This window comes from Bufo bufo, chromosome 2, assembly GCF_905171765.1.
Source record: "Bufo bufo chromosome 2, aBufBuf1.1, whole genome shotgun sequence".
Lineage (NCBI taxonomy): Eukaryota > Metazoa > Chordata > Amphibia > Anura > Bufonidae > Bufo > Bufo bufo.
Window position 1 is genome coordinate 529785140 of NC_053390.1, and position 13364 is coordinate 529798503.

The window sequence follows — 13364 nt, forward strand, 5'->3', positions numbered from 1 at the left end:
CTGAAATTCTCTGGAATGGAGAACTGTGTCATTTTAAGGGTGCATTCACACAACCGTATTTTTGGCTCTGCATTTGTTCCGCAATTTTGCGGAACGGGTGCGGCCCCCCTTTAATTTTAATGGGGCTGCAAAAGATGAGTATAGCACACAATGTGCTGTCCGCATCTCCGCAAAAAAGATAGAGCATGTCCTATTCTTGTCCGGAATCGCGGACAAGAATAGGTATTTCTATCATAGGGCCGGCTACATGCACACTGCTGATATCCATGTTTTGCTGACATACAGTCGTGTGAATGTAGCCTAATCAGCAAGTTCAACCCAAGCAGACACTAGGTCTGGTTTAATAAGGTTGATCCTGCTGATAGAGCCTCTTTAAAGCATAAAAAAATACCTGCACAAATCCTACACCTCTGCTTTCTATTTCCTGTCTCAACGCGTGGGAAATACCAATGACAGAGTGTATTTCAAGGCATTTCCTACATGTCAAGACAAAAGCTGGAAGTAGAGATCAGCAACGTGGGATCGGTGGAGTTGATTTTCACATCTTTTGCTTCTAAGCCTCTTTGGACTACTCTGCAAATTATTTTCATATCGCTGGAAAACATCTTTACATTTATTAAATGATATACATACAAAATGAACAAAACATTATTATATATCATTGAGGGGAAAAAAAAGTATGTATTTAATGGAATCTGTCAGCAGTTTTATTCTGCTAGGTTCTAACAGCTCCAGCGCATGCCAACAAGTCCCCACATTTATAAGCTCACATCTCTCCTTGCCCACCTGCCTCTGTTTCTACCATATGAGTCAGCAGTAGGGGGCGGAGAAATCCAGGAGCGCATGACTCTCAGGACTCATCGGCATGCGCTGGAGTTGTTCAATACAAGATTCTGCAAGAGTCAGTTAAAGAAAGTGACACAGCATTTTGCGAAGGGGGCGAACTGCCGCTAGTTTATGTCGCCCTCAGGAGCCCATAAAACTGGTGACAGATTCCCTATAAAAGGCAATATGCACATCGGACAGAAGTAGGCTGCTGGATGAACAACCTTTAACAAACGATCGTCTGGTGAACAATCATGTCAACATGGCCATAGACCTTTTAGTCCTTTTCAGACATACATTTTCAAGGACACTGGATCGACTGCCGAAAAGTTTAAACATGGCAGACTTTTTTTTTTTGAGACGATGGTGGCATGTCAATCATTCATTGTAAAAATTTCAATGATAAACTAAAAAGGTCAGTTTGGATCAACTTTAGAATAATCTGTATTCCCGCTTGTGCAGAATTTACTTTCTGCAACTATTCAGCAACAAGTGCCGGTCGGGCACTAAATTGCTGCACCGTTCTCTTTCCTGGGATAGGACAGAAGAACTTGTAGAGGGCAAATGGTTCTCTCCCAGGGTACACAACTTGAGTAGGGGATTTGCAGACAATATGATAATTCTCGTAACTGCACTACTCCACAATGTAGGACGCCTTACCAGCAAACATAGGAAGAATTCAGAAATCACATTGTCACGGAAAACCCCTCTCCTGTCAATGCTACACAGGAGTGGCGCTGCAGAATTTGATGTAAGCGAGTACATGTTTTCTGCTGCCTCCCACAAAATTAATTCAGAACATGAACAAAGCTCAGAAGATTACAAGTGGACCATGGATCTCAAGAGATACGAGATGCCTGCGTATTCTGATGAACAGCACAGGGAAAATGGGATATTGCTTAAAATACAACATTCTCTGCAAATCCTCCAACTAGTATAACATTGACAAGCCTTTGAGGGGGGGAGTAGAGAATTAGAAAGAGGGAAAAAGTTAAAGGATACCTTTTCGAACATCGCGAACAGAGGAGGACAATTTTTCATGCTTCTTTTCTGAACCTGTGTTTAGTCAAAGTACATAGATTCAGAATGCGCCTTCAGACAAAAAAATACATTTTCAAAACAGCCGTTTTGTTTGTTTTTTATTTAAAAACTTACAGAATTTTCTTTCCTTGCAAATTCAGGAAATTAAGACGTGTGAGCAGCTCTGGTGCAGAAATCAGCACGCTTCGACTGTCTACAAGCTTTTGACGCAAAACCCTGTACACAGTGAGTTCAAAGGTTTTGTGGTCCTGTCGGTTTATTTAGGAGCAAATTTTAACTAAAGACCATAGAACACTAAATCGGAGGGAAGCAACACCCCATCCTTCACAAAACTAATACGAGCCATCGACAAACCCACTCACCTCCCACTAAAGATTCCCATGCCAACAGTGGGCTTCACTGGTTTCCCTTGGAGCAATGCATTATTGTGGAAGAAAGCAGAAAATGAGCCGAGAAAGAGAATACCTGCATAAGAGTCTGATGCAGAACTTCCACTTCTATCAAACACAATTGGAGAAATACCTCTAGCCCTTTTCCTTTCCTTCTTTTTCTGATCTAGAAAATATGTGAAAAGATAATGTAAGCATGGCAGGGGTCTACGTGCTCCAACAGCCAAGCTCCAAACTTACAGGTTTTCTATTGGTCAAATAGTATGGCGCGCTACAACACAGAAGACTAACGATCTGCTACGTAAAACCCAGATTCTCTTCTGAACGTAGTCTACATCACAAGAGACTAAACAGTACGCCAGTATAAGATGGCACACAGATCGGCCACAATTACAGACCACCAGCTCTCAAGAACGCATTCACGTGGGAACAAAACTGAAGGCTAATGTTATAGGCCTATTCCTAAGGACAGTCATTTTTAATGTTGGTCCCTTACCTACCCTTCATACAGATCAATAAACTCAACATTATTTCTTCCACAATATTGCAATGTGCGACCTTGTATTTTAGCATTATCAATCACACCATAGAGTAACTGTCACCATAAAGCGCTATATGAGCCCAGACGAACCATTTTACAATGGTATAACATGTTCTGCTCTACATTACTTTCTCCATAATACATGGATGACCTGGACTTCTTAAAGGACATCTGTCAGCAGATTTGTACCTATGAAACTGGTTGACCTGTTACATGTGCACTTGGCAGGTGAAGGCATCTGTGTTGGTCCCATGTACATACGTGGCCGCATTGCTGAGATATGTGACGTTTTAATATATACGAATGAGCCTCTAGGTGCAACGGGGGCGTTGCTACTACACCTAGATGTTCCGCTTTCTCTGCAACTACTGCGTTCTCTGCACTTTGACAGTACCAGGCAGTGTGAACGTGCTCACGCCTGCCTGGACCTGTAAGTCAAAGTGGAGACATGTAACAGTTGTAGAGAGAGCTGAGCCTCTAGAGACTCATTTGCATATATTAAAGGGAACTTGTCATCTCCAAAAACCATCCCAAGCCGCCAGCAGTACCCGAGAGTATCCAGCAGTGTGTTTGTGAAGATCATTTTCTTCCTGAAGGCAGATGTGGCAAAAGCTCTGAAAACTCTTTTATCCCCTACCCGCGCTATTTTCTAGTCATGCTTCAAGTCACGGTAACCGCGCCCCCTTCCCTGCCGCTTCGCTGTGACTGACAGATGGCTGTTCGGCAAAGCAAGCCAAACTCTCTGCATAAGCGCTGTTAGTCACAGCGAAGCGGCAGGGAAGAGGGCGTGGTTACCTGCTGACAGATGCCCTTTAATGGTGGTTTGAATAATTTACTGACCTCTGAACAGTCATTCACATGACCTTAAAGAGGACCTTTCACCTTGAAAAACATTGTGAACTAAGTATACTGCCATGGAGAGTGGCGCCCAGGGATCTCACTGCACTTATTATTAACCCCTGGGCGCCGCTCCGTTCTCCCCTCCGGTATCTTTTCTCACTAAGTTATAGTAGGCGGTGTCTGCCCTTGTCCTGTGGGCGTCTCCTTCTCCTAGGCTGTAGCGCTGGCCAATCGCAGTGCACAGCTCACAGCCTGGGAGAGAAAAAAACCTCCCAGGCTGTGAGCTGTGCGCTGCGATTGGCCAGCGTCCCGCTTCAAGTTAGAATATACTAAGAACCGTGTACATAACTGCCCCCTGCTGCCTGGCAGCACCCGATCTCTTACAGGGGGCTGTGATCCGCACAATTAACTTGCGGGGCTCCGTTCCCGATATACAGTGGATATAAAGAGTCTACACACCCCTTTTAAAATGTCAGGTTTCTGTGATGTAAAAACATGAGACAGATAGATCATTTCAGAACTTTTTCCACCCTTAATGTGACCTATAAACTGTACCACTCAATTGAAAAACAAATATCTTTTAGGTGGAGGGAAGCATAAGTGTGCAGAATTAAGCAATCACATTCAAAATCATGTTAAATAGGAGTCAGCATACACCTGCCATCATTTAAAGTGCCTCTGATTAACCCCAAATAAAGTTCAGCGGCTCTAGTTGGTCTTTCCTGAAATTTTCTTAGTCACATCCCACAGCAAAAGCCATGGTCCACAGAGAGCTTCCAAAGCATCAGAAGGATCTCATTGTTAAAAGGTATCAGTCAGGAGAAGGGTACAAAAGAATTTCCAAGGCGTTAGATACACCATGGAGCACAGTGAAGACAGTCATCATCAAGTGGAGAAAATATGGCACAACAGTGACATTACCAAGAACTGGACATCCCTCCAAAATTTATGACAAGACGAGAAGAAAACTGGTCTGGGAGGCTACCAAGAGGCCTATAGCAACATTAAAGGAGCTGCAGGAATATCTGGCAAGTACTGGCTGTGTGGTACATGTGACCACAATCTCCCGTATTCTTCATATGTCTGGGCTATGGGGTAGAGTGGCAAGACGAAAGACTTTACGAAGAAAAACCTGAATCCGATTGAAAATCTGTGGGGTGATCTGAAGAGATCTGACAGATTTGGAGTGTTTTTGCAAAGAAGAGTGGGCACATCTTGCCAAGTCAAAATGTGCCATGCTGATAGACTCATACCCAAAAAGACTGAGTGCTGTAATAAAATTGAAAGGTGCTTCAACAAAGTATTAGGTTAAGGGTGTGCACACTTATGCAACCATATTATATTTTTATATATGTTTTCTTCCCTCCACCTAAAAGATTTCAGTTTGTTTTTCAATTGAGTGGTACAGTTTATAGGTCACATTAAAAGGTGGAAAAAGTTCTGAAATGATTTATCTTGGTCTCATTTTTTTACATCACAGAAACCTGACATTTTAACAGGGGTGTGTAGACTTTTTATATCCAATGTAGGTGCGAGTCCCAGCGGTGGGACCCGCACCTATAAGACAGTGGGGGTAAATCCTAGTGATATGCCCCCATTGTCCATAATGAGACAACCCCTTTGAAGGGGTTGTCCGGTTTCCTATACTGATTATCTATCCTCAGGATAGGTCATCAATATCAGTTCGGCGGGGGTCAGACTCCCAACACCCCTGCTGATCAGTTGTTTAACCACTTAAGGACCACAGGTTTATACCCCCCTAAAGACCAGGCCCTTTTTTACAATTCTGCACTACACTACTTTCACCGTTTATTGCTCGGTCATGCAACTTACCACCCAAATGAATTTTACCTCCTTTTCTTCTCACTAATAGAGCTTTCATTTGGTGGTATTTCATTGCTGCTGACATTTTTACTTTTTTTGTTATTAATCGAAATTTAACGATTTTTTTGCAAAAAAATGACATTTTTCACTTTCAGTTGTAAAATTTTGCAAAAAAAAAACGAGATCCATATAGAAATTTTGCTCTAAATTTATAGTTCTACATGTCTTTGATAAAAAAAAAAATGTTTGGGTAAAAAAAAAATGGTTTGGGTAAAAGTTATAGCGTTTACAAACTATGGTACAAAAATGTGAATTTCCGCTTTTTGAAGCAGCTCTGACTTTCTGAGCACCTGTCATGTTTCCTGAGGTTCTACAATGGCCAGACAGTACAAACACCCCACAAATGACCCCATTTCGGAAAGTACACACCCTAAGGTATTCGCTGATGGGCATAGTGAGTTCATAGAACTTTTTATTTTTTGTCACAAGTTAGCGGAAAATGATGATTTTTTTTTATTTCTTACAAAGTCTCATATTCCACTAACTTGTGACAAAAAATAAAAACTTCTATGAACTCACTATGCCCATCACGAAATACCTTGGGGTCTCTTCTTTCCAAAATGGGGTCACTTGTGGGGTAGTTATACTGCCCTGGCATTCTAGGGGCCCAAATGTGTGGTAAGGAGTTTGAAATCAAATTCTGTAAAAAATGACCAGTGAAATTCCAAAGGTACTCTTTGGAATGTGGGCCCCTTTGCCCACCTAGGCTGCAAAAAAGTGTCACACATCTGGTATCTACGTACTCAGGAGAAGTTGAGGAATGTGTTTTGGGGTGTCATTTTACATATACCCATGCTGGGTGAGATAAATATCTTGGTCAAATGCCAACTTTGTATAAAAAAATGGGAAAAGTTGTCTTTTGCCAAGATATTTCTCTCACCCAGCATGGGTATATGTAAAATGACACCCCAAAACACATTCCCCACCTTCTCCTGAGTACGGCAATACCAGATGTGTGACACTTTTTTGCAGCCTAGGTGGGCAAAGGGGCCCATATTCCAAAGAGCACCTTTCGGATTTCACAGGTCATTTTTTACAGAATTTGATTTCAAACTCCTTACCACACATTCGGGCCCCTAGAATGCCAGGGCAGTATAACTACCCCACAAGTGACCCCATTTTGGAAAGAAGACACCCCAAGGTATTCCGTGAGGGGCATGGCAAGTTCCTAGAATTTTTTATTTTTTGTCACAAGTTAGTGGAAAATGATGATTTTTATTTTTTTTTTCATACAAAGTCTCATATTCCACTAACTTGTGACAAAAAATAAAAACTTCCATGAACTCACTATGCCCATCAGCGAATACCTTGGGGTCTCTTCTTTCCAAAATGGGGTCACTTGTGGGGTAGTTATACTGCCCTGGCATTCTAGTGGCCCGAATGTGTGGTAAGGAGTTTGAAATCAAATTCTGTAAAAAATGACCTGTGAAATCCGAAAGGTGCTCTTTGGAATATGGGCCCCTTTGCCCACCTAGGCTGCAAAAAAGTGTCACACATCTGGTATCTCTGTATTCAGGAGAAGTTGAGGAATGTGTTTTGGGGTGTCTTTTTACATATACCCATGCTGGGTGAGATAAATATCTTGGTCAAATGCCAACTTTGTATAAAAAAATGGGAAAAGTTGTCTTTTGCCAAGATATTTCTCTCACCCAGCAGGGGTATATGTAAAATGACACCCCAAAACACATTCCCCACCTTCTCCTGAGTACGGGGATACCAGATGTGTGACACTTTTTTGCAGCCTAGGTGGGCAAAGGGGCCCATATTCCAAAGAGCACCTTTCGGATTTCACAGGTCATTTTTTACAGAATTTGATTTCAAACTCCTTACCACACATTTGGGCCACTAGAATGCCAGGGCAGTATAACTACCCCACAAGTGACCCCATTTTGGAAAGAAGAGACCCCAAGGTATTCGCTGATGGGCATAGTGAGTTCATGGAAGTTTTTATTTTTTGTCACAAGTTAGTGGAATATGAGACTTTGTATGAAAAAAAAAAAAAAAATAAAAAAAAAAAAAATCAGCATTTTCCACTAACTTGTGACAAAAAATAAAAAATTCTAGGAACTTGCCATGCCCCTCACGGAATACCTTGGGGTGTCTTCTTTCCAAAATGGGGTCACTTGTGGGGTAGTTATACTGCCCTGGCATTTTCCAGGGGCCCTAATGTGTGGTAAGTAGGTAAATGACCTGTGAAATCCTAAAGGTGCTCTTTGGAATATGGGCCCCTTTGCCCACCTAGGCTGCAAAAAAGTGTCACACATGTGGTATCGCCGTATTCAGGAGAAGGTGGGGAATGTGTTTTGGGGTGTCATTTTACATATACCCTTGCTGGGTGAGAGAAATATCTTGGCAAAAGACAACTTTTCCCATTTTTTTATACAAAGTTGGCATTTGACCAAGATATTTCTCTCACCCAGCATGGGTATATGTAAAATGACACCCCAAAACACATTCCCCAACTTCTCCTGAGTACGGCGATACCAGATGTGTGACACTTTATTGCAGCCTAGATGCGCAAAGGTGCCCAAATTCCTTTTAGGAGGGCATTTTTAGACATTTGGATACCAGACTTCTTCTCACGCTTTGGGGCCCCTAGAATGCCAGGGCAGTATAAATACCCCACATGTGACCCCATTTTGGAAAGAAGACACCCCAAGGTATTCAATGAGGGGCATGGCGAGTTCATAGAAAACGAGATTTTTGTATAACTTACCAGTAAAATCTCTTTCTCGCTCTTTCCTTGGGGGACACAGAAGACCTTGGGTATAGCTCATCTCCATAGGAGGCGTGACACTAAGTGAAAGCTGTTAAGCCCCTCCTCCACAGCTATACCCTCAGCCTGGAGAGAGAGACTGCCAGTTGCGTGTCCAAGCAGTGAGAAAAGGCAAAGTCCAACAAGGAACCAACAAGCCAACTACCCAACGGGTAACACAAACTCGGAAACCGTGTAGAGAAAAACAATGAATGGGTGGGTGCTGTGTCCCCCAAGGAAAGAGCGAGAAAGAGATTTTACTGGTAAGTTATACAAAAATCTCGTTTTCTCGCCCAGTTTCCTTGGGGGACACAGAAGACCTTGGGACGTTCAAAAGCAGTCCAAAAGGGGAGGGACCACAGCTCCAAGGCGAAGCACCCGAAGGCATCAAGGAACCTCCGCCTGCAGACCCAGGCGGACCAAGGCAGCATACGCCGAAGCCAGAGTATGCACCCTGTAGAACTCTGTAAAGCGTGCACGGAAGACCTGTGGCCGCCCTGCTCAAATGCATGGCCGAAGCCCAATGTCTCCGGCCCAGGAGGCACCGATCGCTCTGGTGAAATGAACGGTGACAGCAAAGGCAGAATCCTGCCCTCGGTGCGGTAACCTCAGCAATAGCCAATCTGATAAGGCGGAGGAAAACCACCCTGGAGTCCGTCAACTCTAAGTGCGGACCTCCAGGAAACCCAAGAGACCAAACGTCGACAAGAGTCGGAGATCTCCAAGTAAAACCGGCAAGGCCCAAACAACGTCCAAATCGGTGAAGTGTTGAAGCGAAAGGCAAACACCACCTTCAGAAGGAAGGAACGGGATGTAGAACAGCCCTGTCCTGGAAAAAGACATAAGGCTCAGAACAAAAAGGGGCCATTCAGGCACCAGTCAGAGACACGACTGATACGGAAACACAACCGTACAGGACAGGCGGGTAGAGAGAACTTCTGTAACGGCTCCAAAGGACAAGATTGGAGCGCCGAGAACTCAGTATGTAGTTCCCAGGGCGATACCGAAGGACAGTACAGAGGAACCAAAGAGCCATTTCGAGTAAGAAGGTCTTGACAGGCCCAGAGGGCCGGGGAACGCTGGAAGAGGAAGAACAGCGCTGACACTTGACACCTCAAGTAAAGGAATCCCAGTCCCAGGTCCAGGCCGGACTGGAAAAAAAGACAGAACCATGGGGAGAGAAAAGGTCAGAGTGGGGAATGCACAGCTTCCCACAGAACCCCAGACAAAAGAACCATAAGTCTTACGACAGATCCTGGACGAAATACAGCCAGGAGCGGACAGTAGCAAACCCGCTGGAGTCGCCTGGCAAGCGGGCGAAAAAAACCAATGTGATCAGGCGCAGACCAGTAACACGGGCAGAAGTCGACAAAACTGGTCCCGTCGGCCCCCGGGCAACGTTGTCCCGTATCCACCCTAGCGGGGGAGTAGAAGGACAGACTGAAAGGAACCAAAGGGCCCGCCCAGCATCCGCCAGGACAAGACAGGCTAAAGTCCATGCTGATGTAGCCATGTTCTACAGTCCCGGTGTGGGAGATCAAAGGACAATCTGGACCGAAAGGTAGTCCCCCCAAGTTACCGAGAAGGTAAGTCTACAGCAGGACCATTGACTTAGAATGGACCACGCAATCTGCACTCAGCGGGAGGACAGAACGCGGTAGACTCGGTAAATAGGCACAGCTAATACAGCCAGTGTGGACAAGGGAGACAGTACGAGACCAAAAGGAACACCGGAACCATCCACATGAACAACCATGCTCTCCCCAGAGGGGAGGACAGTGAAGGAACAGCCTCTGAAGTCTGGCGGGACAGAAGCCACATCGGAGTGATCTGTACCGAGCGGGAGCCAAACAGAGCCGGCGAGATAAGGTAGTCGAGACAGAGGCCGGCATAACACCCTCCAATCGAAAGGAGGAGTGGGCAACCGGGAAGCCATAGGACAGCTCAAAAGCAGAACCCTGCTACACTGTGAGATGCCCGGTTCACCGCCTCGCAGAAGGCGAATACCCTGAGAACCCAAGGTGGAGGTCCTCCGGACCTGGGTAATCGAGCACCCAAGAGAATTTGGGTGACTTTCCCCGAGAAAAGCGGCCCGCACCTGGTAGCAGATCAGACTGAAGCGTAGAGGCGCCAAGAGGAAGGACTCATACCACACTACATCCGAAGAGGAGGAAATTGCAGCAGGCAAGGGAACCGCAGTCCTGCCAGAGCCAACGAAGAATTCGAGGGGCGCTCCAGACAACAGCACTCCCGACCATGTGACCACTAACGCAGGGAAGCAATACCGCGGAAGGACGAATGGGCACGCATCTAGGAACCACGAACACTCCCTGGGATGAAGGGCCAACTAAATGAATGAGTACCACCCAGCTCCGTGCAGCAGAGAGCAAGTAGAGCCCGTCCGGGTCAGGTGGACAGAATGAACTCCTTAGAGACGAGTGCAAGGCTTGCGGCCAGCATCGTATCCCAAGAAAACAAAAGTATGCCGCAGGAAGCAGGTGAGGCATACGTACGAGCAGCCCGTAAGCAGTGAGAAGGCCAACCCACCTACAGGAGGAGAAGGCATAAACGGCCCAAACAACGCACAAGAACGTTCGCTCACTGCAAAAAGGTTAATTCAGCGAAAAAGGGGGCTCGCCACAGAGTGCCACAGCATGTACGGAATTGCAAAGTGCAACCTGAAAGGGAGTTATGCACAAGCCTAGTATAGCATGCGATGGAACGCAAGCAGTCCGCCCCGAAAGGGGGGAAATTGTATCTGGCAAACTGCAGTCTGCAAGAGTGCAAAGGCCGGTCCCAAAAGGGAGTGATGCCTAAGGCCGTACCTACTTCAGAGAAGCAGGACATACCCTATAATCCAGCAGGAGGTCCACCTAGTGAAAGGGGAACATGCACAGGGTTATCCTAGCATTAAGTGAGTGTGCAATAATACACCCAACACTGATTTAGCGAGAGTGCTACTACTCTGCCAATGAAGGGGGACATGTACAAGTCCAGTACAGCCATACAAGGACAGCCGTGAATCTCATGAGCGTGCCAATTTCTGTCCATGGAACAAGGGGTGGTCACGCACAAATCCAGCACCATATCCAATGGGAGTGCAAGCGTTCCACCCATGTTAGAGGGCCATGTTCATGGCCAGCAAGGTATCCGGTGAGAGTGTAGCATGCCGCCCAGAAAAAAGGGGGGGTAATGCACATGGCCAGCATCTCATCCAGGGAGAGTGCGTGCACCCGCCATGTATGGGAGTCATACACATGGCCAGCAACGTACTGGTGAGAGACAAACACAGTCAGTGAGAATGTGTGTATGTCACCTGAGGAAGGAAGGCATGCCCATGGCAGGCAGCGAATCCAGCGAGAGTGCGTACACCGCCCACGGAATAGGGGTCATGCATATGGCTGACAGCGGATCCTGCGAGAGTGCAAGCACCCCGCCATGTATGGGGTACTTACACATGGCCAGCAACGTACCTGCGAGAAAACAACCACAGACAGAGGGATGTATTTATGCTGCCTGAATCATGCCTATGGCCGGCAGCGGAACCAGTGAGAGTGCAGCATAGTAACATAGTACATAAGTTCATCATAGCCCATCAGAGAGAGTGCAGCGTTCCGCCTATGGAAGGGGGTCGTGCACATAGCCAGTACCGAATCCGGTGAGAGTGCAGTATTCCGCCTAAAAAGGGGGGTCATGCACACGATCGGCAACAGATCCAGTGAGTGTAGCGTTCCGCCTAAGAAGGGGGTCACGCACATGGCCGACAGCGAATCCAGTGAGAGCGCTGCGTTCCGCCCATGGAAGGGGGTCACGCACATGGCCGGCAGTGAATCCAGTGAGAGTGCAGCGTTCCGCTTAGAGAAGGGGGTCACGCACATGGCCGGCAGCAAATCCATAGAGAGTGCAGCATTCCGCCTAGGAAGGGGGTCATGCACATGGCCAGCACCGTATCCGGTGAAGGTGCAGCATTCCGCCTAAAAGGGGGTCATGCACATGGCCAGCCGGCAGCCAGGGAGAGTGCAGTATCCCGCCTAGGAGGGGGGGGATGCACATGGCAGGCACCATAACTGGAGAGATGATGAATGCTGCCAACGGAAGGGCCGCATGCACTTGGCCAGCGCCGTATCCTGGAAGAGGGCAGGAAAACTGCCTAAAAGGGGAAATGCCCTAGCACCGACGCAGGTTGGGAGCGCAACACTATGCCGCCTGTGGAAAGAGGGCATGCAGACATGCAGCACTACTGATGAGGCTGCAGCGTCCTGCGCAGTCCAATAGAAATCTGTTATTATATATATATATATATATATTATATATATTTTTTTTTTTTTTTTTTTTTTTTTTTAATTTAAAACACAGCCTCTCTGAGGCTAAAGGGGGCCATCATATAGGGGCACAGATAGTCAGGAAAAAGGGGGGGGGCCAGCCATACAGGCCCATTGGGAGCCGGCCTGTACCCAAAAGGGTTAACATGGATCCGGCCTGGAGGGCGGCGCTGCGATCCCCTGGGGGGCGGAGGAACCTCCCGGCGGGAAAAATTCGCGCCTGGAGAAGTTCCCGCCCCCTCCACCAGAGGCCGGAATTTTGCGGCCTAGCAGGCCGTGAGGCCGGGGTCTAAATTTGCGGCGCCCGGCATGTACCGCCGGAACCTGAGGCGGAGTGGCGCATCAAAACGGCCGCGGGTGCCCACCCCGCGGGCCGGTCGGAATTGCGGCCCAGCAGGCCGCGAAGCCTGGGCCACAATTTGCGGAGCCCCACCGACCGGCACCGACGGTCGGCCGGGGCCTGCTGAAGTCAAGCCCAAAGCCGGCCGCGGGAGGCCGGGGCCTGCCACCCCGCCGGCCGGAAGAGTCAGGGGCCCGGAATAGCGGCTTGCCGGCCGCGGGAGCCCACCCCGCCGGCCGGAAGAGTCAGGGGCCCGGAATGGCGGCTTGCCGGCCGCGGGAACCCACCCCGCCGGCCGGAAGAGTCAGGGGCCCGGAATGGCGGCTTGCCGGCCGCGGGAGCCCACCCCGCCGGCCGGAAGAGTCAGGGGCTCGGAATGGCGGCTTGCCGGCCGCGGGAGCCCACCCCGCCGGCCGGAAGAGTCAGG

The 13364-nt window shown here is 47.6% G+C and overlaps 1 protein-coding gene across 3 annotated transcripts in view; it reads right to left on the bottom strand.

Moving 5' to 3' along the window:
• The window catches only part of YTHDC1 (YTH domain containing 1), a 55425-nt gene that overhangs the window by 18037 nt on the left and 24024 nt on the right, over positions 1-13364 (bottom strand). The window contains exons 5-6 of one of the 3 annotated variants that reach the window (XM_040417966.1): positions 2332-2421; positions 1828-1881 (exon numbers count right to left, since the gene is read on the bottom strand). The exons of 1 other annotated variant lie outside the window; for it this stretch is intronic. In XM_040417966.1, coding sequence (XP_040273900.1) covers positions 1828-1881; positions 2332-2421 — 144 coding nt within the window. The remainder of the gene's footprint in view (positions 1-1827; positions 1882-2331; positions 2422-13364) is intronic. One more of the 3 variants, XM_040417967.1, reaches the window with a different exon arrangement.